Here is a 27,759-nt window from a genome sequence, read left to right as displayed (position 1 = left end):
GCTTGTTGCTCTGCTTCTTTACCGGAGCCGTGTCTTCGCGCATGCACAGTTTATTTTATTTTTTTGACAAGAGCAATTACAGTAGTACAATAAAGTTTATTGACAAAAAAAAAAAACATACAAAAAAACAGAAGTCCCTAAACCCATAAAAAAAATTGAAAGCCCTCAGATTGTATCATATTTATATATAAAGTAAATACAGAAGTATATATGCATTTGTTTGTTTGTTTGTGTGTGTGTGTGTGTGTGTGTGTGTGTGTGTATGCACTAGTTAGTGTATTCCAGAGTATTCAGAGTAATGGATGTGCAACCAGGATTGAATTAAGCCTTGGGGGCCCGGGGCATATAAGACATACATAGGGACCTGTAAGGTAAGGTGTGTGTGTGTGTGTGTGTGTGGGGTATTATATTGTGCATACCTTCCCTCTTAATATATGACATACTGTATCACCTGTGTTGAACTATTTAACCCCTTCATGACAGAGCCAGTTTGTGCCTTCATGACAGAGCCCTTTTTTTCAAATCTGACATGTCTCACTTAAGTGGGGATAACTTTTTTTTGCTTTTACTTATCCCAGTGATTTTGAGATTGTTTTCTCGTGACACATTGTACTTCAAGTTAGTGGTAAATTTTGGTCGATACAGTCTGTGTTTTTTTTGAAAAATACCAAAATATCGTAAAAAAATGGAAAATTTAGCAATTTGCAAAATGTTAAATTTTCTGCTTGTGAGACAAATAATCATACCACTCAAAATAGTTAATAACTAACATAGACCATATGTCTACTTTATGTTTCCATCATTATTTCAACTTCCTTTTAATTTTTTTGGACACTAGGAGGCTTACAATATGAATAGCAAATTCTCAAATTTTCATGAAAATTTCAAACACTGATTTTTTTAGGGACCAGTTCAGTTCTGATGTGACTTTGAGGGACTTGTATGTGAGACACCCCCATAAATGATGCCATTTCAAAAACTGCACCCCTCACAGTATTCAAAACAGCATTTTGGAAGTTTGTTAACCCTTTAGGTGTTTCACAGGAATTAAAACAAAGTGTAGGTGAAATTTCAAAATTTCTTTTTTTTTGCAGAGTTTCAATTTTAATACATTTTTCTAACGAATACAGTAGATTTTACTAGAGAAATGTGACTAAAAATTGATTCCCCCAATTCTTTTGTTTTCAAAAATATCCTATATGTGGCCCTAGTGTGCACGTTGACCAAACCACAGGCTTCATAATAGAAGGAGCACCTACTTGATTTTGGAGCCTCCTTTTTATGAGATTTTTTTTTAGGCACCATGTAGGTTTCTAGGCACCATAAGTGCTAAAAGTTAGGAACCTCCCCCACAAGTCACCCCATTTTGCAATCTACACCCCTCAGGGAATTCATCTAGGGGTATAGTGTACATTTCAAACCCCCAGGGGTTTCACCAATTGTGGTACAACTGGGCAGTGAAAATGAAAAAAATTAATTTTTCATTTTCACAGCTCAGTTGTATCAAAATTGGTGAAACCTCGGGGGGTTTGAAATGTACTCTATACCCCTAGATGAATTCCCTGAGGGGTGTAGTTTGCAAAATGGGGTCACTTGTGGGGGGGTTCCACTGTATGGGTGTTTCGGGGGTCATTCAACCAGAATCTGTGCTGCAAAATCCAAAAATCACTCCTTCCCTTCTGAGTCCTGCCATGCACCCAACTGGTATTTTTTGGTCACATGTGAGGCATTGCCGTACCCGGGAGAAATTGGGGCACAGATTTTGGGGTGCTTTGTCTCCTTCATTCCTTGTGAAAATGAAAAATTTTGAGCCAGATCTGCATTTTTGTGTAAAAAATTTTAATTTTTTACACAAAAATGCAGTTCTGGCTCAAAATTTTTAATTTTCACAAGGAATGAAGGAGACAAAGCACCCCAAAATCTGTGCCCCAATTTCTCCCGAGTACGGCAATGCCTCACATGTGACCAAAAATTACCAGTTGGGTGCATGGCAGGACTCAGAAGGGAAGGAGTGATTTTTGGTGGTGGAATGAATGGTGGGTGCTATGTCGCATTAGCAAGACCCCCGAAGCACCAATACAGTGGAACCCCCCCACAAGTGACCCCATTTTGGTCACCAGCTTTGGGAGGGGGGCTGGCGCTGCGGCTGGCGGGGGGGTGGGAGGGGTGCTGGCGCTGCGGCAGCCGGGTGGGTGGGAGGGAGGGGGGCTGCCGGGTGGGAGGGGGGGGGGGGGCTGGCGATCGTTGGTGATCGGTGCGGTATACACACACACACACACACACACACACATATATATATATATATATATATATATATATATGTGTGTGTGTATATATATATATATATATATATATACAGATAGCGCAGGCCTTATGCTTGCTGGCGAATCGCCAGCAGCATGCTGCTGGCGATCCGCCAGCAACACGGCGCGCCATCTGACTGAGACGCGCGTGCGTCCCCCACGCACGCGCGTCTCAGTATCCGGGCGGCCGGGCGGCGAGGCGGACACAATACTGTCCGCCTCCCGCTCGAGGGGGGCTGGGGGGACCCGAGGAGGCTGTGGGGGGGTGCGGGCGCCCGGTGTGGGCACCGGGCGACCGAGGGCAGCACCGTCGGAAGGGGACGCGCGCGTCCCCTTCCGACACACAGATGGCGCGGGAGCAGGGAATGGCGATGGCGACGCCATCGCCATCCCCTGCAAAGATGAGCCCGGCCCCATCTGTATATATACATATATATATACACACACACATATATATATATATATATATAATGTGTGTGTATGTGTATATATATATATATATATATATATATATATATATATATATATATATATATATATATATACACATTTGCAATATTTATCTTTTAATTTATTTTAACTTTTCTAGCAGCATGATCATGCTGCTGCTGCTGCTGCTGCTGCGGGAGGGAGGGGGGAGGAGGGCAGCGCTGCGTGCGCACCGGGGGAGCCGGGGGACCTGACGGAGCTGCCGGGTGAGTGCCCGGCGGGTGGGAGGGGGGGCTGCACATCGGTGGTGATCGGTGCTGCACCGATCACCACCGTTTTCTGTGTTACCGAGCGGCTTAGCCGCCGGTAACACAGGAAACGCTGTGATTGACTGTTCAGATTTGAACAGCCAATCACAGCGATCGCCGACCGGGGGGGGCACCCCTGCCCCCCCTGGGCGACGAGGGGGGATGTCTGCTGTCAGGGACAGCAGACATCACCTAACTGTCACTGCGTCTCTAGACGCAGTGACAGTTAGAAGTCATGACGTATATATACGTCAACGGTCGGGAAGTACTTCCCGACCATGACGTATATATACGTCAAATGTCGTGAAGGGGTTAATGGATTAGAAAGGTGTTTTACCACAGGTGACAGCAATCATAAATTAAGAGGGAAATCCAGGAGCAGAGCATTTTGTCCCTTCTGGAATGGGTCTTGTTGGGGAGGTATGGCTCATGTATATTAAATTTAACATAATGGTGATATTATGGTATATATTAGATTTAAATGAAAACTGTAATAAAGCCTGGATACTGGTCATAGCTCCACCTAGTTGAGATACAACTACTATATAAAGTGTTCTTGTAGTGCAGGGGTGGGAAACCTCAGGCCCGGGGGCCGTATGCGGCCCCCGTAACCGGTCTGAGTGGCCCTCCCACCTGCCCAGCGGCTTTGCCGGGAGTCAAGTACAGGGGAATTTTTGCAATAGGTCGTTAGTTCTCACGAGATTCCTATTAATCAACAGCAGCCGGAGACTGTCAGTCCTATTCAGTGACAGCAGCCGGAGCATGGGACGGCTGCAGCAGGACAATTTGTAAGAGAAATTTTTACATATGGCCCCCGAAGGATTTTTTCCCCATACAAACGGCCCTTGGCACAAAAAAGGTTCCCCACCCCTGCTGTAGTGGAACAAAAACAACTTAATCAACCTTAAAAAAGACATAGAAAATTAAAATCTATAATTTATCTTGTCACATGCAAGAATAGCAGCTGCCTCTGTACTACTTATACACTGGGACAGGACTCAAGCTTCTAAAAATTAAAAGTGATGAAGTTGCCCATAGCAACCAATCATATTCAGTCAATCAATTCTCCTGTGCATCCTAAAAATTATAGACTGACTAGTAGACATTTTTAAAAGTTTTAGTAAATGTACCACTTATTAGACCTGAATGTTCTCATTAAATAAAGATTACACAGAACACAGATGGGGAAGAGCAGATGCTGGGAACCTTGGGTCTCTTACAGCTCTATCCCCCACCTATCTCCCCTGTGGTCAGGAAGCTCCATCAGTAGTTCATGAAACCTGATACTCCTGTGTCTCTGCCTGTACTGTCCTGTTCGCATTCTGGCTACTTGACTCTGCGGCGACATAAGAGGGACAGCAAGTGATGTCAGTGTGCTCTACACACGGGGCCATCTGACAAACAGAGGGCACAGGCTAAAATATTCCCTGTGCCTCCCCTTAATCTGGCTATGTGTGCAACCTTTCATGGGCCTCATTCAGATGTGGTTGTAGCTTGGATGGTGTTGTGAATATTGACAGATGCAGTGTGGCTGCAGTTTGTAAATGCCAAGGTACCTTTGTGATGTCACTCACAGTGAGGAATTAGTTGCAGAGTGATTGGCAAGAATAGACTAAGGGTGGAAGTGTCTGCAAATACGCCGGAATGTTGTGACCATTGTTGGAGTATGTCTAGGCGTCTGAGTGCAATCTCATATGCATAACACATGATCCCTTTATCACAGCGCTTGAGGCTACTCTATGCAACTATGGAGGCCCTCGTGGAGTCTATGTTACTTGTACATGCATGGCGGTTGTAGTAGAGTATGCAGTTGCTGAGCATGTTGCAGTGACTTCGGTGGGCATCTCTGTTTACTTATTTCTGGCTGCTACACTTATGATGCATCACAGTTCTGTCACTAAAAAAGATCACTGCTGCACTGGCATTGCTGCCGCATATGAATCAGGCCCCATAAAGTAGAAAACTACCCCAACTTTTCACAAATATCCATATACAAACATTTAATCACAACATACAATTGTTGATATTTCTCTTAGGGATTCATAGTATTTTGACCACCAGTCCAGCTCCTCAGGGTCTGGGCTTTCTTCCTCCAGCTCTTCTTCCTTAGTAATACCTTTTCCAAAATTCTTCAATGGATCCTAAAAACACAGAGATACAATTTGAATAGAAGATATAATAGTGGTAAGTAGATTCAAAATTTCTCTGTCACTGGCATATGGGTCGGGCTGCAGGGGGAGGGTTAGGCTACTAGAAGGGAGGGATAGGGGCAGGGGCAGAGTAGGTATTGCCTGAGCTCTCTCAACCAATCAGCAATTGGCTGGGAGAGCTCTCAGCCAATCACTGACTTCCCCTGCCCGCCTCTCTGTGTCCTCCAGCCCGTCTGACCTCCTGACTCCGATCCGATGTGCACAGGACCGTGCATTGGGTCGGGTGGGATGTCAAACACGTGAAAAGCCCTCACTAGGGTATGGGGGCTTTTTTAGACACATGTCTGGGTGGTACTACACACCCCTTCCCCCAACACAGTCCCAGATTCGCCCCTCTGGTGGCACACCACGGAGTAGAGTAATCCTTCTTTATATTTGGCTGTATGAAATTTGCTACCAGAGCTTGCGCTCTAAGGAGTTTATATACTAAGATGGGAGTTCTATTGAAGATGCGATGTTGCTATGGGCAACCAATCAGATTCTATCTATTATATTCTAGCAGGTGCAAATAAATAAGAACTCTAAAATAAGAGTCTGATCGGTTGTTATGGGCAACATCCCATATTTAAGAGAACTCCCATGTTAGTAAATAAACCCCCTAACTATTCATTTAAATTAGTAATGTAATATTGTAATAATATCTAACTTCTATGACTCACAGCACACTCTATGGCAGGGCTGGGCAACACAGGCCCTCCAGATGTTAATGAACTACACATTCCAGCATGCCTTGCATCAGTTTCAGCATGGCCACATAGCAAAACTAATGCAAAGCATCCTGGGATGTGTAGTTCATTAACATCTGGAGGGTCGGTGTTGGCCAGCCCTGCTCTATGGGATGCTCTATAATTAGGAGCACTTCTATGCAGGGCCGTCTTAACAGCAGTGTGGGCCCCTGGGCAAAGCAATGCACTGGGGCCCTTACCCATTCTCCCCTCCTAGGGGTGGGGGGTGCTATCAGCAACAGCTTTGATGTCCCACGGGTGGCAGGGGGTGCTCTATCTTCCACTCAACATGTAGGACCTGGAGCAGTAACTTCTGCTAATTACTCCTTTACTGCACAGGTGGTGGGAGGGTGAACACTAACGTGTGGAAGGGGGCACTGAGCTGAATGAAGGGTCCCTTGTAAATGACTTCCAGGGAGGTAGGGGGTGTTTTATACGCAGGGGAGGGTTGGATAATGGAGTGGGCTTAATATTCGTCATTTTCCGGTGGAAGTGCAGCTTGTTTGACTGCAGATATCGCCATTATCTGGAAATAGATTTCGATTTCTTAGTATAACAACCTAGAGTCCCAACTTTCAGGAGGTGCTGGGGACTTGGGGATCAGAGATCAGGAGCCAGAGCAATCCATTGACAAAAATATAAAACTACACCAGACGTTTGGAGCTGGAGCAGGGACCGGCTGCTGGAAGGCTGATATCTCTGGTTCTGGGCATGATAGAGACAAGCCGCTAGTGTCGACAGAAAGGGGAGAGTCCCTGCTTTTGGAATATACTCTCAGAAAAACTCTAAGTCAGAGAGAACCTGAGAAATATGACTGGGAATTGCAATTAACAGGTCGGATGTGGACTGCTGCTTTGAAGTTGGATATCTCCAGTTCCCCAGGGCCGATTTTCAAAATTCTGGTATCCCTGGAAAAAGGAGATCCTCAGCTATCAGGAGGGGGCCATATACACCTGGGGCCCCTGGGCAAGTGCCCATTAAGCCCATACGAAAAGACGGCCCTGCTTCTATGACTCTTAGCACACTCATGGGATGTTCTATAATTATGAGCACTTCCTTACACCATTATATTATATATACCATTACCATGTTACGAAGGTTGAACTTTCTGTCTTTTTCATCTTGGTCCGCATTTAGAATAGCTGGCCTGGGTATATGCCTAGGAAAGGGATTTCTTTCTAAAAAATAAAAATGATTTTCTGTAATTTAAGAATGATTGCAGTGCACATATGGGCAAATCCTATTAGCCGCGAAGAGGGAGTGTTCACATTGCAAATGAGTAGAAATACCAGAAGAGGTACCACGTCACACCTTATTACCATGTCACACCTCCCAGGGCGGCTTTTTTAAATGAATTGATCATGAAAACTCGTCTTACAAAAATGTAATTAGTAATACAATAAGTAGTTTTCAGAATATTTTGCCATGGAGGCAGAGTATATAAGCAAAATTATATAAACGCATTCTAAGACTTTCTTCTGAAAGGCTAAAATCATCTTCATATTAATCTTCCATAAAGGTAAAATTGCCTCAGCACACATTTTATTTGCTTCTTCTGCTTATTTGCTTTCTTCTGGCTATTATTCAGCTGGATACTTTGTATTGCACACACTGCTGGATGTGGTAATGATAGATTTAGCTACTTCATACTGATACTTTTAGCTATAGTAATGGTGCACAATGAGCAATACTGTTGAAAGCCAGAAAGCCGGAAATTTCACGTGACTACCACTGAAGTGGTTAATAAACAGGGAGAGATGTACTAAGCCTTGAAAAGTGATAAAATGGAGAGTGATAAACCACCAACCAATTAGCCCCTGTAATTTTTTAAACATGGAAGTTAGGAGCTGATTGGCTTGCACTTTATCACTCTCCATTTATCACTTTTTAAGCTTACATCTGGCCCAATGTAAACAAGAAGAGTTTGAGATTTTGACTAGTTGCTAGATGGAAGAGTCTAACTATCTACTCCGGGAGATGGCATCTGTAACATGATCTTGTGATTGGACTGTTGTATAGGTCTGTGTATCTTTGGCGAGGAGGCAGGTCATAAAATGCATCGGATTTCAAATGTCAAATAGAAATATAGAAGATTTTCCCCACAACTTACGTTTTTTCATTTCTTCTTCATCCTTGTTTTCTTCCAGATCCTTTGGAGCAAACTTCATAAGATTAGCCACTACTGCAGACCCGACCATGACAGAACGGCCAAATGCTCGTTTCTCAACTACAAAGATGCTCAAAGGTGGGTGTAGGTACACTTGTTCTGGAAGCTCCTGCAATTACATCAACAGTAGTCCGTTAACTGTTCTATTTACTTGTTTTGCCACTATGGGATAACAACTTATAATTCATGCCAAGTTCAACCATTAGCTAAGACCGGTATGTTCATTTTTGCTTGGCATTATAAAGAGAAAGTTTAAGACGATCCTAAGGTTATCTGTGTTATTTGAGAAATCCAAAAATGTTCCCGGCTACAAAATACTAAATGGCACATTTGCAAAAGTGCAGTTAACTAACTCACAACAGGTTTTCATGTGCTTAAACTGTGCAATATAATGAAGTCCAAACAACCCAGCAAACTGCATAAATCATATATAAAGGAAGGTCTCAAACTGCACTTGCAATATGTCTAATACACCAAACCAGTGGCAAAACTCCCCGGAGCAATGGGGTCAGTTGCTGCCAGACTCCAGGCCTAAAGGGGGCATCTCTTCCATTGTCCCCATTCCTTGTCCTTCCAGACCCCACACAGAGAAAAAGAGGACAGAAGTCAAGACAGCAAAGACACTACTCTCCTTTTTGATCAGTGCTGCACTGCATGTTATAGTATGTACATATGTTTTAGCATGCAGACAAGAGCTGCAGCAGAGATGGACCCCCTGTGTATAGCAGCAAAGCAATCCAGTGAAGTGGGAGGCTGAGAGCAGCAGCTGAGCAGGTATATCTGCAAAGTAGCTCAGGATAGAAGTTGTCAAATGCAGACAGGAAGGGACAGGACTGTTCTGGGGCATTAGGGGCACATTGTGGACCATATACTGGTCTGTTCACAGCCAGAGTTTGTTTGCACAGGGGCCAATGTTTTCCGTATGCACATGCACAGCTGCATTTCTGCGCATGTGCATACGTCTGGTACATGCGGCCATTGCGAACAGACTGTTCACTGGATGCACGCACCAAAGGCTGCGGCCGGGGGCATGGGGCCGAGGCGGATAGTTGCGACCAGTGTTTCATGGGTGTTTCCATGTAAACGCTGGGCCGTGATGTCAGTGCTGGGGGCAGGCATCGCCGGATGTCAGCTGCCCACCCTTCCTCCCGTGGGAGCACTTAGATATGCGTGCACGTTCTAAATCATTCGATATGATAAACATCCATTCGCAGGCCCTGCATGCGAACACACGCTGCGAGGGGGGACGGGCGTACCACCATTCGCAGGGTGGGTTCTGGTTGACTCGCAAGGGTGCGAATTCACATTCAAGCGAATCAGCCAGAATAACCCCCTATGTAACGGTTACATAGAGGATGTATAAAACGGAAGGGGCCCAAAACCCTGCTAGTAACAGGTTAGAGCAGGGATCCTCTGTTAGACAGGACCAAGAGATAGAGGTTAGAACAATAGAGGGGATCTCTGAGGGCACTAATGTCAAAATGATTCAGGTTGACATTCAATGAAAAAAATAGTCATTTAAATATGTATTATTAAAATTTAACATGTGACAGCTTCAGTGTCCTTGCATGTAGACCATGGTTTGCTAGAATTCATATACATATGCAGCCAAGTGTGCATCAGTAAGATGGTAAAAAAAAAAAGTTTACCATCTTACTGATGCAGTTTGTTCGCCTAGTGGAGAATGGTACAATAATGTGTCTACAGGGAACAGTTAAGCATGGTAGAGGTTCCTTCCAAGTTAGGGCTGCATTTCAGCAAATGGAGTTGGGGATTAGATTAACACAGGCAGATAATTATCCATCATGCAATACCATCAGAGAGTGATCTGATTGGCTCCAAATTTATTCTGCAGCAGGACTGCAACCCCAAAAATACAACCAATGTCATTAGGAACTATCTTCAGCAAGGGGCTCTTTAACAGAGGAGGCGGCATGGTTGCAGAATCTGGATGGACCCTCTCCTCTCTGCATTACCATAGACTCTGGCATTCTACCAGAGTCTACTACGCATGTGGTAATCTCCAGCAACATGGTGTCCCCCGTGTCCAGATACTAAATTCAGTACTGCACATGCGCGGTGGCCATTTTGGAGCCAATTTTTTCAGGACTCAGGAGAGGTGAATATTAAAACACAGGTGCAATATGTGTGGTTGTGTGATCTCCCCTGGGCCGTGTGCACCACAAACACTGCACTCATTACAGAAACACCTATGATTCAGTGTAAAGGAGAGCAATGAGTTCTTGAAGTTATATGCCCCCACAGAGCCCTGATCTCAACATCATAAAGGTACATAAGGATTTTGGCAAGCCTTCATCCACACAACATCTGTGGATAGTTTTCCAATATGTTTGGAAAAACCTCCTTGCTGAGATCCTTCAAAAACTGTGTGCAAGTGTACAGAGAAGAATTGATGCAAAAGGTGTTCACACCAAACATTGGTTTGATTTAGACCTCCAATCATTTGCTCCCCTGTATTCTGGAAATAAGGACCAGCTCAAAGAGCCCAGGACTGGTTGTGCTCGTTGGGGAGACCCCACGGCATTTATTAATTTCAATCAGTCATCCGTATTCAGCTGCACCACTGTACAGCCCAGATTTTACCAATATACACAGATGATATTTTTTACTTTATTCTAAACTCAGAATCAGGCCCATAGTAAGGTAGCTTATAGCAAGTACTTTATTCTGATTCATCTCATTTAAATATCTGGTACTTGTTTCCTAGCATGGCGCCCATCGTACTTGATTGCGATCAATGCGATACGATGGACGCGATTTTCTTTTAATTACCGGGCTTAATTGCTGGCATTAAGAAAATCGCGTTGATCGCGTCCATCGCATGCCATTATAATGGCATGAGATGCGACCGACGCGATCAACGCGATTTTACATAGGGCTCAATGTTAAATGAGCTTTCAATGTTAAAATCGCGTTGATCGCGTCCATCGCATGCCATTATAATGGCATGCAATGCGATCAACGCGGTCAACGTGATTTTCCATAGGGAACAATGGGAAATGGGCCAATGTGCCCAATTTCTCATTGTATATGCTCCCTATTGTTTTTCAACTATGTTAAATGCCTCCCCATTGTTAACGCCACCCCACTATTGACGTGAACCCGAAGAGTGGCGAACGCAGCGATCCTGCAGGTGGCGGCGGTACGCGTCCTCCGACCTTTTCATACCCCCACTATCCACGTCGGCGTGGAGTTGAATTCTATAAAGTGTGGCGAGCGCAGAGAGCCACCGAGCCCGAATCTTGGCGAGCACAGCAAGCCCCGCGAGGGGACGTGTATGCCCGCTTCGGGCACTTTATAAAATCAACTCCACGCCGACGTGGATAGTGTGGGTATGAAAAGGTTGGAGGACGCGTACCGCCGCCCCTCATGGGCTCGCTGCGCTCGCCACGCTTCGGGTTGGCGTCCATAGTGGGGTGGCGTTATCAATGGGGGGCCATTTAAACCATGAGGGGGGGGGGGGTTGCTTTTAAATTTGGGTGTTCTTACATTGGAATCAATGTAAAATTGGGGCTCAGGGACCATTTTACATTGATTGCAATGTAAAAATCGCGAGCATCGCATGCAATTTGGTTGAATGCGATGCGATTTTTGCACCCACGATCAATACAATCAAAATTGCGGGCGCCGTGCTAGGAAACAATTACCAAATATCTCATATTATAACTCTGCATAACTTGTAAAATGTTAAGAATATCATCTTTTTTAAATGTGCTTTAATATAATCTTGTTGTTCATCAGCAGTTTCATTTTCCTATGTCCTAATAATCTCTGTTACAGTACATAATGTACTGTATAAATAACTTTTCTCTGCTCCTGTACTCACCACATCGATGCATTTCACCAACTCTGTGAAGTTAGAAAATTCCTTATAACTCAAGATGACTTCAGATTCCACCTTTTTCCCCGCACATTCAATCTGCACCTGAGGTTGGTTCACTTCAAATAAGTTTAATCGCTTTAGATCCCGCAGGCCCCAAAAAAGAACCTAAAATATACATGTTCACATGTGAAATATCTGAATGTACTTACATCTGAATATGATACTTTTAAAACTATTTCATTGGCAGATCAATTTTCATGTTTTGGTAATGTGCTTCTCTCACAGGGAATAACATTTTTATTTTTATCTACTAGAGTATTTTATACATCATTATCAACACGCCATTGCACGAGCCCTATCCTTGATGCCTGAAAACAGGTGTATTTTAGCATATGCTCAACTCTACATAGCCTGTAGTTGCATCAGTATGCCCTCAATACATTTAACCTAGGTGTGAATCCTTGTTACTCCCCTTCAGCTGTAACTATAGATGCAGTTTAGTTGCAGATAACTCAGCATGGGTGTGGCATAGGGGTCCGACAGTCGGGATCCCGACAGTCATTTTCCCTACGTCGGGATCCCGACTGGCCGGACCCAGACAGCATGGCGAGCGCAACAAAGCCCCTTGCGGGCTCGCTATGCTCGCCGCCTATTCTATTCTCCCTCTATGGAGGTCGTGGACCCCCACGAGAGAAAATAGCCGACGGCCACCGGGAACCCGGCTGTCGGAGTTTTGACAGTCGGGATCCCAACGTCGGGTGAATGCCTGTCGGGATCCCGACTGTCAGGACCCCGTCCGGCACCCCTCACCATTGTACCTGCTTGCATACATTGGCAACATAAGTATCACTCTTCCAGGTGTGGCACACCTCCAAATTATCAGAAGATGGGTGCTGCAGTGTGGCATTAGCTTGCAGCAGCCGTCTCCTGTTTAAAATAGGGAGTTGGCAGTGCTGCAGAGTACAGGATGATTCCGTTACTAGGACTTCCCTAAGCCAATCAGGGCTAAACTCCAGAGGAGGTCAACCCTGACTGGATGTAGGCATCTCCATTGAATCCAATCATCCAATCAGGTCTGAGCTGAGTCCAGATGGGTATAGTGGAGTCCCAGTGACGGACATCATTGGGATTCCCGTGACACACCTCACTTGGATTCCCTTGGGGGTCAGAGGAGAGGCCAGTTAAGTGGCTCCTCTAGTCCGGGGGATACGGCCCTACATTTTTTTTATTTTTTTAACTGGAACCCTCTACCGGAGAATCTGACTGATCCAGCGTGGGAACCGGGCATGGTGAGTACAGATGGGTCTTGTCCCATCCTTGCTGGCGGGTCGCCATGGCGTCTGCGCTGGCGACCCGCCAGCAGCCACGCCAGCGAATGCACTGAGACGCGCGTGCGTCTCACGCGCACGCGCGTCTCAGTCTCCGTCGCCAGCGCGACGGAAACCCTGTCCGTCTCCGCCTCAGGGAGTCGGACAGGGTTAGGGGGGGTTAGGGGGGGATGCGGGCAGGCGGCGGGGACCCCGGGTTACCGCCGGCAAGCCGGCGGGGACCCGGGGGAACGGATGGAAGCGCCGTCGGAAGGGGACGCGCGCGCCTCTCGTGCGCGCGCGTCCCCTTCTCACCATCGCCATGGCGCTGGCGGGGGATGGCGGCTGGCGACGCCAGCGCCATCCCCTGCCAAGATGGGACAAGACCCATCTGTATGTGTGATTGATTGTGTGTTTTCCTGTGTGCATGTACAGTATGTTAATAAAGTTGTACCATTTGTCCGAAAACCGCACATATGACAAGTGCGATTTTTTTTTTTTTAGGGGTCTAAAAAAAATCGCACCCTATTACATCTTTCCCTAAGACACTCCCCGAGAACAGATATACTGGGTGAAATGTAATAGGATGAGAGATTCAGAAAGTGATAGATTTGGTAAGACATCTCCAGTTTTTTAAAGCGGCAATCATTTGCACTGCAAACCCAGTTTGATTTTGCAGTGTAAATGCCACTTTAAAAAAAAACAAGATTTCTTACCAAATCTCTCACTTTGTGAATCTCTCATCCTGTTACATTTCACCCGCCATGTCTGCTTTTTAACAACCACTCCCAGCCAACACCATGCTAACACCCTGAGGGGTAGATTTATTATAGCGGCGCCTATCGCGCCGCTATAACAGTTCCTGCTTCGCCTCATTAGCGAGGCGAAGCAGGAGGGGACACCGACAAGAACTATTAAGATCTTGCCGCCGGGGTGGGGGAGCACTAACTCCCCCCTCCGGCGATGTCCCTCCTGGAGACAGCGCATCAGTTAATACTGATGCGCCGTCTCCTCCCCCCCCCCCTCCCACCCCCCCCCCCCCCGGCCGGCTCACTGCGCATGCGTGGGATCTCGCAAGTCTCGCGAGATCCCAGCGCAGCTCAGAGCCAGCAGCAGGGACAGAGCTGTCCCTGCTGTTAGGTATAGGGCATCGCCGCCTGCAGCTGGCGAAGTGGACAGCTGCAGGCGGCGGAACGGTCAGCGATGCTGACCGTTCATAAATCTGGCAGGAGACAGGGGCGCAGTTCAAAATATCGCCCCTGCGCTATGCCTCCTGCCCCACACCACCGGTGTTAGAGTAAACGCTCGGCGGGTGTGATAGATCAGGGGGATAGCGCAGATTCCACTGATCGCCATATAATGAATCTACCTCTGAACAACTACTTCCTGTCAATTACTTTGCAGAGGCATCTTTAATGTGTGCAGGTACACAGTGGCACCTATGGGTGCTCAATGCACATGCAGTGCAATTAAATTCTCAAGTTGACCTATATACACATATAGGCACCAAACTACAACTTGCCTTTTGGTGACTGGGATGAACCACCCCCCTCCAACCCCCCACTAACAATAACAATAATACATTTACCTCTATTCTAAATTCCTTAAGGACTGGACGAATTCCTTCGGGAATAATGAAACGTTCAAATTTGTCATCCATGAATTCAGGTTCTTTAGGCTTAATATATTCTGGTAGGGCTGGCTAAAGAAATACAATAAAATGGGGGGAAAATTAATTGTATGGCACTTCAGGTGTAAATAAACAAACAGCACATTGAAGTTATAATTAAAAAAAACAAACAAATACAAATCAGTATGATGAAACTGTAATTAGCTTTATTTTCTCAGGAAATTGCAAATTGAAATATGATATACTACTCATACTATATTATCTGCTTTTGTATTTGGGTTTGGTATGACTCGCCGACAGTCGGGATCCCGATGGTCAGTATACCAACATCGGAATCCCAGCTGGGTAGCGCAAGAAAGCCCCTTGCAGGCTCGCTTCACCTGCCACAGGTTCTTTTCTCCCTCTGTGGGGGTCGTGGACCCGCATGAGGGAGAATAGTCCCTGTTGGTCAGGATCGTGACTGTCGGGCAGCTGAACAGTCGGAATTTCGGTGCCTGCATTGTGACCGCCGGGATCCTAACTGTCGTTGAGTCATCAGGCAACCTTGAATTTGTAACATGTATGTATAAAAAATATGCACATATGGCGGTGATACAGGTTTTAGTTTCACCAGAGAAGTATCCCTGGTCACAACTTCCTTGTAGAGACTTAAAGAAAAGCCGTCCAGCCTCAGAGAAAGTGCTTTGAAGCCAGGTTAGAGAGCCTGGATCAGTGCAAAGCCAGGATAGGGTCTCTGAGGCGTGCTCTCAAGCACATGGTGCTGGTCCAGGATTTCGGACCTTCACAGCCACAGCTGGGAATTGGTCTGATTGCACTAGCAAGGATTTAAACCCTACTCAATCTGCTGCTCAGGGTGCTGATGCCAAATAGTGGCCAGTTCTTCGTACTCGGTGGCTCTCTGAAGTATATGACTGTCAGTGCCCTGGGACATTGAGACACCACGCATAGAGCTGGGTAGGAAAATTTGTTTATTTTCATGTGAAGATTATTTGCTGTGAAGTTGGTTTGCTGCATGTATGCCATTAAATACTTGACACTGAGGGGTAGATGTATGAAGCAGTGATAATGGAGGAGAAGTGAGCCAGAGGCCAATGGCAACAAATCAGCACTGAAGTAACATCTCTAATTCGCATAATATAAAAAAAAGTTTTGGGGTTTAATCCGTTATCAAGGTAAGAACAGATTAACCCTGAAACGTTGGTACACGATTCACATGTCTGCAGCCACCATAGATGTGGTAGGAACAGTGGCACTTTCTTGGAGTGCAGCACCCTGGCTCATTTGTCCTTCATTGGAGTGACATATATATATATATATATATATATATATATATACACACACAGGTGGGTTTAGAAAAGTAGCACTCCTCAGACTTCTTAATCAGTAAAACGGTCCTTTATTAGGATAGCCCAACAGCGTTTTGGGGAGCACCCCCGTCTTCAGGGACAAGAAGTCCCTGAAGACGGGGGTGCTCCCCGAAACACCGTTGGGCTATCCTAATAAAGGACCGTTTTACTGATTAAGAAGTCTGAGGAGTGCTACTTTTCTAAACCCACCTGCATTTTGGGCTATAGCCGCAGTCCTAAGGAGGCACCCTCAGCAAGTTGAAAGGATTGGAGTGTGCGAGTGCCAGCTTTATCTCATATATATAGATATATATATAGATAGATATATAGATAGATATAGAAATCCAATACTGCCAACCAGGGCCGCCGACAGGGGGGTGCCCTGGGTACAGCTGTCCCGGGCTCTTGGGGGTCCGGGCAACTGCCCACAGACCCCCGAACCCAGCCACTCTCACCTGGCCATACACGCACAATACACAGTGCAGCCTGCAGAGCGCCGAGCCCAGGACACAGAGTGGCTCGATGCTCTGCAGGCTGCACTGTGCAGTGTGCGAGCCGGACCTGTGGACACTGAAGGAGCCTCCTTAGGTCATTTTTAGTGCACCCCTGCTCGCGGAACGCATCGCATGCCATTTGCGGTGAGATGCGATTTTTCATTGTATAAGCACCCATGTGATGAGATGTGATGGTACTTCATTTTAAAAGCACCCATGCGATTTTATCGCGTGCTATTTTGAACACCCCCACTATCCACGTCACCCCGAAGTGTGTTGAGCGGACGCGGTTACCCATCCTCCCGACCTTTTCATACCCCCACTATCCATGTCGGCGTGGGGTTGATTTTATAAAGTGTGGCGAGCGCAGCAACGCCACACTTCGGACTCGGTGGCTCTCTGCGCTCACCACACTTTATAAAATCAACTCCACGCCGACGTGGATAGTGGGATTATGAAAAGTTCGGGAGGACGCGTAACCACGTCCCCTCTAGGGGCTTGCCACGCATTGGGGTGACGTGGATAGTCGGGGGGTGCTAAATACCAATGCATCGCATAGACATGTACACTGGGGGTGTTGTGCTAAATCGCATCGCACGCAAAATAGCATGTGATCCACTGCCAGGGTGCAGTGAATAAATTAACTAGTGAGATCGCATTGCACAGCACAAAAATGTGCCATGCGATGCGATTTCACTACGCAGAATAGCCCACTAAGCAAATAGCTTAGTGGGCGCCCTGCAAATACACAAGTACCAAAGGGTTTGGAAAGCCCCTAAAGAAATCCTGTGTTAGCCCCTGACCAACTCACCTCTTTCATATACGTTTTGTTCTCCAGTTCTATCAGTTCAAATGCAGCAATGAGCTCCCCGCCTGGCACATTGCCTTTGAGGATGTCAAAGAATTGCAGGGTTGGCTGGACATATTTGGGATCTTCCTCATCATTTTCATTTTCATTTTCATTAAGCAATGTCACAATGGGGGTGGCAAATGCACGTCCCAGAAAGTCAGGTGACCCCTACAATGTGTTGGAACACAAATGTATTACAAAAATGTGATCATGACATAAAAATATCTTGTCATTGTTTCCTTCTGGCTTCCACATTTTACACTTAGCAGCCACTAATAAAGGTGAAATTATATTGAGTAAGTGTTTGTCAAAAGATAGGTTGAGAAATTTTTAAGTATGCAAAATTAAACAACTTAGCTCAAAAGGCTTAGCACCCAGTTTCAAAAGAATACTCTATCAGGACAGATATTGGCCTGTAGACCAATTTATATAATATCTTCTACCAGTAGTCCTAAATCCCTCCTATTCCAAATTGAAATGACAAACATGAAACCTTTCCCTTATAAGGAATATTGAGAGACCTGATTTCAAAATAGGTCAGACTAATACATGCTCCAGTGGGTGCTAAATATTCTACATAGTGACAGTGAATTTGGAGAAATTCAAAAAGCCTAGGGGCAGATTTCACATGTCATACTATTTCCCAATCTTAAATGGTGCCCCAACCTATCAGGTTTTTCTTTTTTGTAAATGACAGTTGTGAGCTGATTGGTTGGATCACCATTTAAGAATAGTAACAGTGGCTAAAAAGGTTATCTTTTGTTGTTAAATCTGCAATATGAGAATGGCTTAAGAATGTCTTGATTTATAAAATTTTTATTAAAGTACTATTCTCCAAGTTGTGGTGAAGCTTGTGTCTGGTGTATGAATACGTGTATACAAATATAACAAACATTCGTTATTATTAGAATACATTAAGAGGGAATTCATTTTAAAGAAAATAAGCATTGGGAGAATTTTTTTTTTTTTTTACAGGTTTTCTGATTTGGCCACCAGAAACAAATACCTTATCTACTGATAACATACAAGTCAGTGAAACGTGTGTGTTTTCGCTCAAAAACAGAGCTGTTCTTGGGGATTTGTTTCAACTGTCGTAGGCATGAGCTGTGGCTTATCGGGAATAATTGAATAGAGCTACAGCAAAGCAATTACCCACATTCACTGATCATGTGTAATTGCATACCCTCCTTAATTGTATATAGACCTGTCATATTTCTTAGAGGCAATTGTTCTCTTTTTTTGATGAAAACAGCAAAGCAACATGTAACAAAAGTTTGCATTCGAGCATGACAGAATGTAGTATAAATATTATACTTACAAATTTATCCTGATCAAAGATATTTATAATGATCAGTGGTGGATCATTCTTCAAGTCTTCCTTATTCCCATCCAGGAGGAGATTGTCATAGATCAGTAGTTCATTCCACATTGGAGCAAGAGTCTCATTAATGACCTGAAGATGAAATCATGCCACATGGCTTTATTTATACACAACTGTACATTTATAATCTATAGCAAAAAACATACAGTAGGCTGAATAAAATACTATTTTTGGCTTTTGAGTTCAGACACAATAAACCGTTATTTATTGCCATGGTGATCATGGCTATATCTCTTACCTTAGTAGACTGGCAAAAGTTACTAAATATGACTGTAGCAAATGGATCAGACAGGCCATTGTCATCGGCAGGTAGGATGCTACGAGCCTGGTACATATGAGCTCTTAGCTGAAAGTAGTTGTAATCTACAGAATCAAGGAAGACATGTTTAGTACATATGGCAGTGGCGTAACTATAAATATTGCTCTCCCCTGCCAAAACATTTGTGGCGTCCCCCTCCCCCCCGGAATCCTCTCCAGAGGGTTTCCCCAGCATGTGACGTGATGACATCACACGCATAACGGAGAAACTAAAGCAGGATAGAGGAAGAGAGATCAGACACTGCTGCTTCCCTTGGCTCTGACGCATCCCAGGCCGCCCTAGCATGTCCATCCGTCCGCCCATCCTGTACACAGGAGCCAATAGCCGGCTCTGTGTACAGTCAATTGAATCAGTGGAGGGATTTGTCATCTCTGCCATGGCCACACCCGCGCTGCGGCTGACTCGCCTCCAGTGCTCAGCCAGTGGGCAGTGACAGGCAGCAGCATATCAGTGCGTCGAGCGGGTGCCGGTGCCCACACAGACCCCACTGTGGCTTGCTCCCCCCAAGCGGCAGCTGGGGCTGCCTTACAGTAGTTTTGCAACTAATATACAAGAAATGGTGACACCACTTAGCGCTAACTGTGTGATTAATTGTAAAAATACATATCTGTTATGAAACAGCAATCCAGATGTGTTTCAATGGATGATGAATACCTAAAACAACAAGAAATGATATACCCTTTCTCCCACGTTTGAGTGGGGAATTGGAATAAGGGTATATCAATACAAAACGATCATTGCGTAGTATCCAGGGGGTAACAAAGAGTTTTATTTGACACAGGAGACTCACAATATTGATGATTAAAATCGCATTTAAAACAGGGTCCTTATGGCAAAGCTGCTGCAGAATTTTCCTCCCCTCCAACCAGGAACTGGATGTCCAAATGTTAGGAGATTCCGGGCACCGGTATCCCAGTCCTCTATCAGTCCAGGCAGGGTGGGTAGCAGTCCAGCCAAAGAAGTTCTAAGTGTATGCCTCACTTAATGCATTTCGGACGGTAACGTCCTTCTTCAGAAGTGTGAGGCATACTGAAGAATAATGTTCATTTAAACCCAAAGCACTTGTGCTTAACCACATCCTATTGGAGCATCCCGCTTGCCCACGTGCATGGTGTCTTCCTGTGCTCAGAACACTATTATATTCATATTCCCCCTCCGTGTCCATCGGGATGGAAAAGTATGAACAAGTCCTTTTTTTTTTTTAAATAGTGAAAAACTCATGTCAACCTTTTCAAAGTCAATCTTTTGCTTACGTCGACCTTTGGACCATGTCCACCTAATGCATGTCAACCTTTATCATGAGTAGATCTTTTGACTGTCTACCTAATGACCGCATCCATATGGCATTGTTGTTTCTTTCTTTTTTTACACACCTAAACCGATATTTGGTTATCAGGTGCAAACACACTGATACTTCTCAGATAGGTCATCAAGGTGGAGGAACGTGCAGAAAATGTAAGAGCTGAGTGAACGATTCTGATTGTAGTAAATGCTGATATCAATTGTAGTATATTTAGCATGTCACTGCTGATACAGTTGTAAGATATGTGTCTTAGAAGAAGTGTCTACAGGGGAGTTACTATTTGCACAGGAAGAAGTTATTTTTTTGTTAAGAAAGAAAATAGTTTATATTAAAATCCATAAACTTTATTACCAGATTTATGAAGAATAAATAGTGAATACAAAGTGTTTTAGGATATGCTACGGTATGAGTCACATGAATAAGAGCAATGAATCAAGAAGTAGTTATAAGATAGTAATACAGTATACCCCACTTAAGTCTATAGCTATTAAACTAGTTTTGCCTCTAAATTGCAATGCTGTAAATGCCACATTACAATCAAAGGGATTTGTGAAAACAAGCCAGCAGCTATATAAAAGTATACAAGCTGTGTAGCGTTGTCGCTTGTATCAGGCTGTTCTTCTCCCAGAGTGTGACTAAGTCTATTATTCACTCACTGGTCATCTGGCAGATCGACAATTGCAGTGGTGGCCAACCTGTGGCTCTTGAGCCTCATGCGGCTCTTCCCCTTGTAAAGTGCGGCTCCTGCTCCCACTGCTGCCCGCCGCCCACCGTCTGTCCCAGTCCCCCCTGCTGCCGGTTCCCTGAATCCCTTCTCCTTCTGAGGGGAGGAGAGCGCACATCGCGCATCTCTCCTACCACTTACTGTGCATCCTTGTGACGGGGCCGTCCGCCAATCAGAGCTCATGGGCCAGCAGCCAATCAGGAGCCGGCCAGCGAGCTTTGATTGGTGGGCGGCCCAGTCACAGGGAAGTGAGGGGCAAGGAGACGCGCGGTGTGCTGTGCTCTCCTCCCATCGGTGACATAACAGGAGGACTGCAGGGGAACCAGACTGGCAGCAGCAGCAACAACGGTGAGTGCTGCTGCTGGGAAATTTGCACTGTGGGGGCATAGCAGTTTGTGGCACTGTGGGGGCATAGCAGTTTGTGGCACTGTGGGGGCATAGCAGTTTGTGGCACTGTGGGGGCATACCAGCTTTTTGGCACTGTGGGGGCATACCCGGCACCATGTGGTGCATACCTGGCACCGTGGGGGGCATATGTGTATCTGGCACTATTGGGGGCATATGTATATATGGCACTGCACTATTGGAGGCATATTTGTATCACTCCCACCCAAGGGGTCAAAATAGACTACGCCCCTTTTTTTGGTGCATGCATGATGTCAGCTCTTCAGCTTGACTACCGATATTTTTCGGCTCTTTACCTCTGACCGGTTTGCCACCCCTGGACTATTGTAACATGCTCCTCACTGGCTTCCCACGCTCCCATCCAATCTGTTCTCAACTCTACAACTAGACTTATCTTCCTCTCCTACCACTCCACATCTGCCACATCCCTTCAAGAAAATCTACACTGGCTCCCATTCTCCTACAGCAGGGTCGGATTAAGACCTCATGGAGCCAAAGGCAAGATACTGGTTTGGGGCCCTCCTCAAACAATGCATAGCCCTATATTTTTGCTACTGATCGCAGCTATCATTATAGAGTACCATGGTACTTTATAATGATAACTTCTCAGCTGGGTGATAATTGACATTCCGTACAAGTCTGAATCAGTCTCTTTTGGAAGAAGGCTTAATACCTGTGCCACATTTAAAGTACAGTGATTGCCCACACTTTGGGAGTACGGGCAAGTCCATGTGATGTCATGACATTACACAAGGCACCTAGGTTGCCTTGTAAAAGTGCACTCCTGTCCTACAGAATCTTCTTCAAATGCCTCACCCTCACATACAAGGCCCTTTCAAACTCCACTACTCTCTATGGCAGGCATGTCCAAACTATGGTCCTCCAGTTGTTGTGAAACTACAATTCCCATCATGACTTGTCACAGTTTTGCTATTAGGGAATGCTAAAACTATTGCAAAGCATGCTGGGATGTGTAGTTTCAAAACAGCTGGAGGGTCACAGTTTGGACATGCCTGCTCTATGGGGATGAAATGTTCTTTTGAACATGGGATGTTGCCCATAGCAACCAATTAGATTCTACTTATAAGGCGCTGCAAACCCCTTGTGAGACCTTATAAATAAAATTGAATAATAATAATAATCAGGATTACACAGAATTTAGTTACTCACCATCCCTCTTAAGCATAGCTGGTGGGTTGCTGTTAGGAAATTCCACCAGTTCTCCATTTGACTCATACATGGGCATATAATCCACTGGCAGGTCTGCTGTGCTGTTCTTGGCATACTTAGTTACTCCAAGCCACATATACATTTCTGCTTTAGCAAAGATTTCCCCATTGTATGATCCTGGGATCTAAGCATAGAGGAGGTAGATGTTACCTTCAGTTTCAAAATGTATTTCCTTTGAAAAAAACAACTGTCCCTGAGATCATCCGTAATACTTAGAGGTCCATTTACGATTTGTGATGCAACGATTTCCTGTTTTCAAAGTTGTTGCAAGGGATTTGTCATGAGCCATGACAAGGTCAAGCGCTGCATATTGGCATTCTCTTGACTAGTCTCATTGGCTAAACTATTACTACCAATTAGAGAAACCGTAACATAAGTGGGTTGTCCTGGATCATTTGGACATATTAGTTTTAATTTGGATATATTTATGGTTTATTCATTATAACTTTTCCTGCTCTATGTTGATTTATGACTAATCTGAATCTGACTATCGGATCATTGGAAAAAAACAAACAAAGAAGCAGCGCTTGTATATAAATACTAATTACAATGGATTAAATCGGAAAGTAAAAGCATTAAAATGAGCAACTATCATGAGCAATTTAACATGAAATGCTGACTTATAAAATACCCTCACTCTTGCTATTATGGCTTGGCTGGCTTAGGAAGTCCTCTTATAAGGGCTGTATTTTGGGCATAGTTTGTATGGTTGATAATATCTCACCACAGATGAATAGCCGGGTTTCTAAATATGTCCAATTGTCCTCTCTATGTTGCAGGTGTGCACTGATGGTAAATCGCCGCTGGAGGAATACCAGGACCTTGTAGGTGGTGTCCTTGGGTGTATTTGGATCCAAGGGAAGCTTTTCAATTGCCCATAAATGGTAGCCTTTTTGGAGTTTGTTTCCTTTAAAAGGAGGTTGCCAGGAATCGTGCCAAGTAGAAGTGACGAGTAGAGGGTGGTTAGGAGCTCAACATCAATGCGTTTCTCTGAATTACATCAGCTTTTTCATACTTTCCAATTTAATCCATTGTAATTAGTGTTTATATACAAGTGCTGCTTCTTTGTTTGTTTTTTCTTGTTGTACTTAATTCTAGTGGTCCGCTATAACCACTAATAAGCAGCTGCTACTAGGAAATTGAGAAGTGACCTATATCACGCACCTAGTTCACCACAACGTTGGTAACACCTCTATCTGATCATTGGGGGCTTTCTCCTTTTATGCTGAGATGTTAGATCCATACAGTTTCCCATTCCCCACTGATACTCTCACCTTGAAGTAAATAGTGGTGATCTTTCCACAATCCTTCCCCTTCTCCTCCTCTACCACAGAGTAGAGAATGTTCTGGGCCGGAATACGTGCATATGCCACTCTCTTATTGTTGCTGAACATCCATATGATGACATCTGGAATTGTGCACTGCGGCTGCAAGATAGAAAACACATGGCATGTGGTTGTACAAGCTTAATCGTGGCCTTACAGGCAGTGCTTGAAGTGTGCCAGTATACAATGTTATAGGGATACTATGGGTTGGGAATACACTGCTGCTACACATCGGCCTCTTCCTCCTCTCTATTGCAGTGCTGCAGCTGATCACCTGGGGCTTGTTCTGGGCGGACAGTGTGCATTGAATGGGGTACATTGAGGATGTGCCGATCTCAGAGATAAAGAGCAATGGAGCCATGTACCAGGAGCATGGCACCGTGCCCACAGAGAACACGTTCAGTGCCAGTGGATCCTGCATGAATGGGGCACTTGCTGAGGACATGGCCAGAGGTTCCCCAGAAGACATGATATCTGCCACTCAGCCTGCTGTAACCATGCCAGAACAGCAGCCTCTCGCCATGGTCAGCAGGAAAAGAAAGACTGGCCAATCCAGCCAGGTACCTGCAGCCCAGCTCCTATAGACTCCAATACAGAGTGGGTTGTGTATGCAGAGCATGAGCACTCCATGGGACACTTACAGATGTGAGGCTGCTCTCTGCTTAGTGCAGTCTTTATCAATATACTTCCAACTCATATGTATTGCAACATAGATTTCCCTGTACAGATCAATGGCACAGTGATGTTTAACACCCCTTAAGGAAAAAAATGGAGGGGGGGTGGGGGATGTAAGCAAATTGTACAAAACTGGTAATTTGTTGGTTTGTTATGTTAATTTGCAATGCAGCAAATATATGGGTAGATACTGGTAGAGCTCCTTTTTTTTAAACCATGCAGAGGAAGGTGATGAGGGGGAGAGGAAGGTAACAAGGAGCAGGGGAAGTTGATGGAGGGTAAAGGAAGGTAATAAGGGGCAAAGGAAGGTTAACCCTTTGAGTACCAACATCTCTGTGAGAGATGTGCAAAATATCTGCTAAAAATGCCAGTGTTGCGCACATTTGTTATATAAATTCAAATAAAAAAATGTTGTGTAAAAAAAAAAAGATATTTCCTATATAAGGTAAACATTACAGGTCATTATGATGAATAAAAATGTTTGCTTGGCAATTTTCACACCTATCAAACCTCAGAGAGTTAAAAAAGCTGAGGAGGGTAATGGGGCTGAGTACAGTAATGAGGAGCACATAAGGGCAAAGGAAGGTGCCCATGAGGGTCAAAGGAAGGTGATGAATGCTGAGTATGGTGTTGAGCTCTGAGGAAGGTAATGAGGTGCTCACTTTCTCAGTCCTCCTCACTGCCCCTGTCCTCTGAGTGGACAGGCCCCTTTTTGGAAGTTGTGCATCTGTATTCCCTGGACTGAACTGTCAATTATTTTACATTTTCCATACCCCCACTTCAAAATTTGCTCTTTGACCCCTGATTACAGGGCAACTGGGAAATGCAGATACACATAGCTTTCAAAATACACTTGTTGAATAATGGAAGGAAATATATAGGTACTGTACACCTTTATTCACAAAGTATTTTTTTAAGAAATAATTGCAATAACAAAACTCTCAGTAAATAACAGGAGGCTCAGGGGTGGGCTGATGGACCTTTTTCATAGAATATCGGGCTAGCCCATCTACAGCACAGCCGCTCAATTCGATCTAGTGCGAAATATGACATGCACAAATCTGCACTGAGGAAGGGTGCCCTTTTTTCACCAGCTGGCTCACAACAAGAGTCTGAAATTCTATGAACAGACTCTGCTTCAACACTGCATCCACAATAGCTTTATAAGGGGCAGATGGATTGCATATAAACTGCCAGCATCACTGACCTGTGTAGTATGGCTCCTGTATTAGTCAGATGTAAAATTAGTCAAATGACAACCCCAGTCCTATGGACTGGGGCTGTCAGTCAGGTATTTGCTCGATAACAGAAAAGGAGCAGCTCCGGGGAGGGCCCTGATCTCCAGATGTATACAGATATGCATGTGTGCCATGGGTTCGATAAGTCCTAATCATCAGTGTGTATATTTGTACCTGACTGTTCTATGGATCCCCCCCTCAAAAATATACACCTACTATAGGGCACATTTGCATTAATTATGCGCCCATGCTGAACTTTGTTTATGATAGAACCTTCCCTTAAGTCAAGTGAATTAATGGCAGGAAAGCAATGTAGCAAAGCAATGAGGAAAGCTAATCAAATGCTTGGTTGCATAGGGAGAGGAATCAGTAGCAGAAAAAAAGAAGTAATAATGCCACTTTATAGGTCATTGGTACGGCCTCATCTGGAATACTGTGTCCAGTTCTGGAGACCATATCTTCAGAAGGATATAAATACATTAGAGAGTGTACAAAGAAGGGCAACTAGAATGGTGCACGGCCTACATCACAAAACGTACCAGGAAAGACTAAAAGATCTTAACATGTATAGTATGGAGCAGAGAAGGGAAAGGGGGGACATGATAGAAATCTTCAAATATATCAAGGGTTTTAACATAGTATAGGAGGGAAATTCTCTTCAAAGGAAAACAAGTAATAAAACACGAGGACATGCACTGAAACTGGAGGGAGGCAGGTTCAGGGGAAATGTTAGAAAAAATGACTTCACAGAAAGTGTAGTGGATAAATGTAATAGCCTCCCATCAGAGGGGGTAGAGGCTAAGACAGTAGAACAATTTAAACATGCTTGGGATAGGCATATGAATATCCTTACAAAAAAAATAAGGCTGAGATTACCTGAAGGGTAACAAAGGGGTAGACTAGATGGGCCAAATGGTTCTTATCTGCCGTCAAATTCTATGTTTCTATGTTTCCCACCACTGTTTCAGATTTATGGTCATAAGTATCCATGCTCATAGGGATTGTATCACAGGTGGTGACATGTGGGGAAGGGATTTTAGCCACACCGGTGGTGGAAGAGGAGCTATTATGGAGGAAAATAGGGAGCATAAAGGGTTTTCCAGGAGGCCCACACTGTGGCAAAGTGATCGGGTCTGTCATGTTGGCAATAGATAATCTATCCATGCATGCTATAGGTCAGATGTGGTTCCTGATTGTTGTGTTGGGAGATGGTAAACTTACAACTGTCTCCAGTGGTAAGTGTCCATTGATCATATATTATTATTATCCTGTATTTATATGGCGCCAGAAGGGATCTACAGCACCCAATTAAAGAGTACATAAATGAACACGCAAAACAGTGATTTACTGTTAAATGCCACAGAGGACAAGTGCAGGATACATATACATCGGTGCATCAGAAGAGGACACTGGAATAAGTATCAGCATGGCAGAAAACTGCAGGATTTGGTACCATCAAGATGGTTTAAGTAAGAGAAGGAAAAGCACATGAGGGAAGAGGGCCCTGCTTCTGAGAGCTTTTATATATAAGGAACAAGTTTTATTG

General features: G+C 44.7%; 1 protein-coding gene across 1 annotated transcript in view; it reads right to left on the bottom strand.

Annotated features, from left to right (window-relative positions):
- LOC146007108 (fer-1-like protein 4) overlaps positions 1–27,759 on the bottom strand; it is a 153,557-nt gene that overhangs the window by 36,894 nt on the left and 88,904 nt on the right. The window contains exons 23-32 of the mRNA XM_083145491.1: positions 24,250–24,402; positions 22,916–23,099; positions 19,233–19,357; positions 18,932–19,066; positions 17,575–17,781; positions 14,882–14,995; positions 11,990–12,151; positions 8,086–8,251; positions 7,062–7,153; positions 5,056–5,181 (exon numbers count right to left, since the gene is read on the bottom strand). Of these exons, the coding sequence (XP_083001617.1) occupies positions 5,056–5,181; positions 7,062–7,153; positions 8,086–8,251; positions 11,990–12,151; positions 14,882–14,995; positions 17,575–17,781; positions 18,932–19,066; positions 19,233–19,357; positions 22,916–23,099; positions 24,250–24,402 (1,464 nt within the window). The remainder of the gene's footprint in view (positions 1–5,055; positions 5,182–7,061; positions 7,154–8,085; positions 8,252–11,989; positions 12,152–14,881; positions 14,996–17,574; positions 17,782–18,931; positions 19,067–19,232; positions 19,358–22,915; positions 23,100–24,249; positions 24,403–27,759) is intronic.

The sequence above is a fragment of the Crinia signifera genome, chromosome 6 (genome assembly GCF_055691185.1).
Source record: "Crinia signifera chromosome 6, ASM5569118v1, whole genome shotgun sequence".
NCBI lineage: Eukaryota > Metazoa > Chordata > Amphibia > Anura > Myobatrachidae > Crinia > Crinia signifera.
Note: the sequence above shows the minus strand (reverse complement) of the source record. Positions and strands in the feature narration are given on the sequence as shown.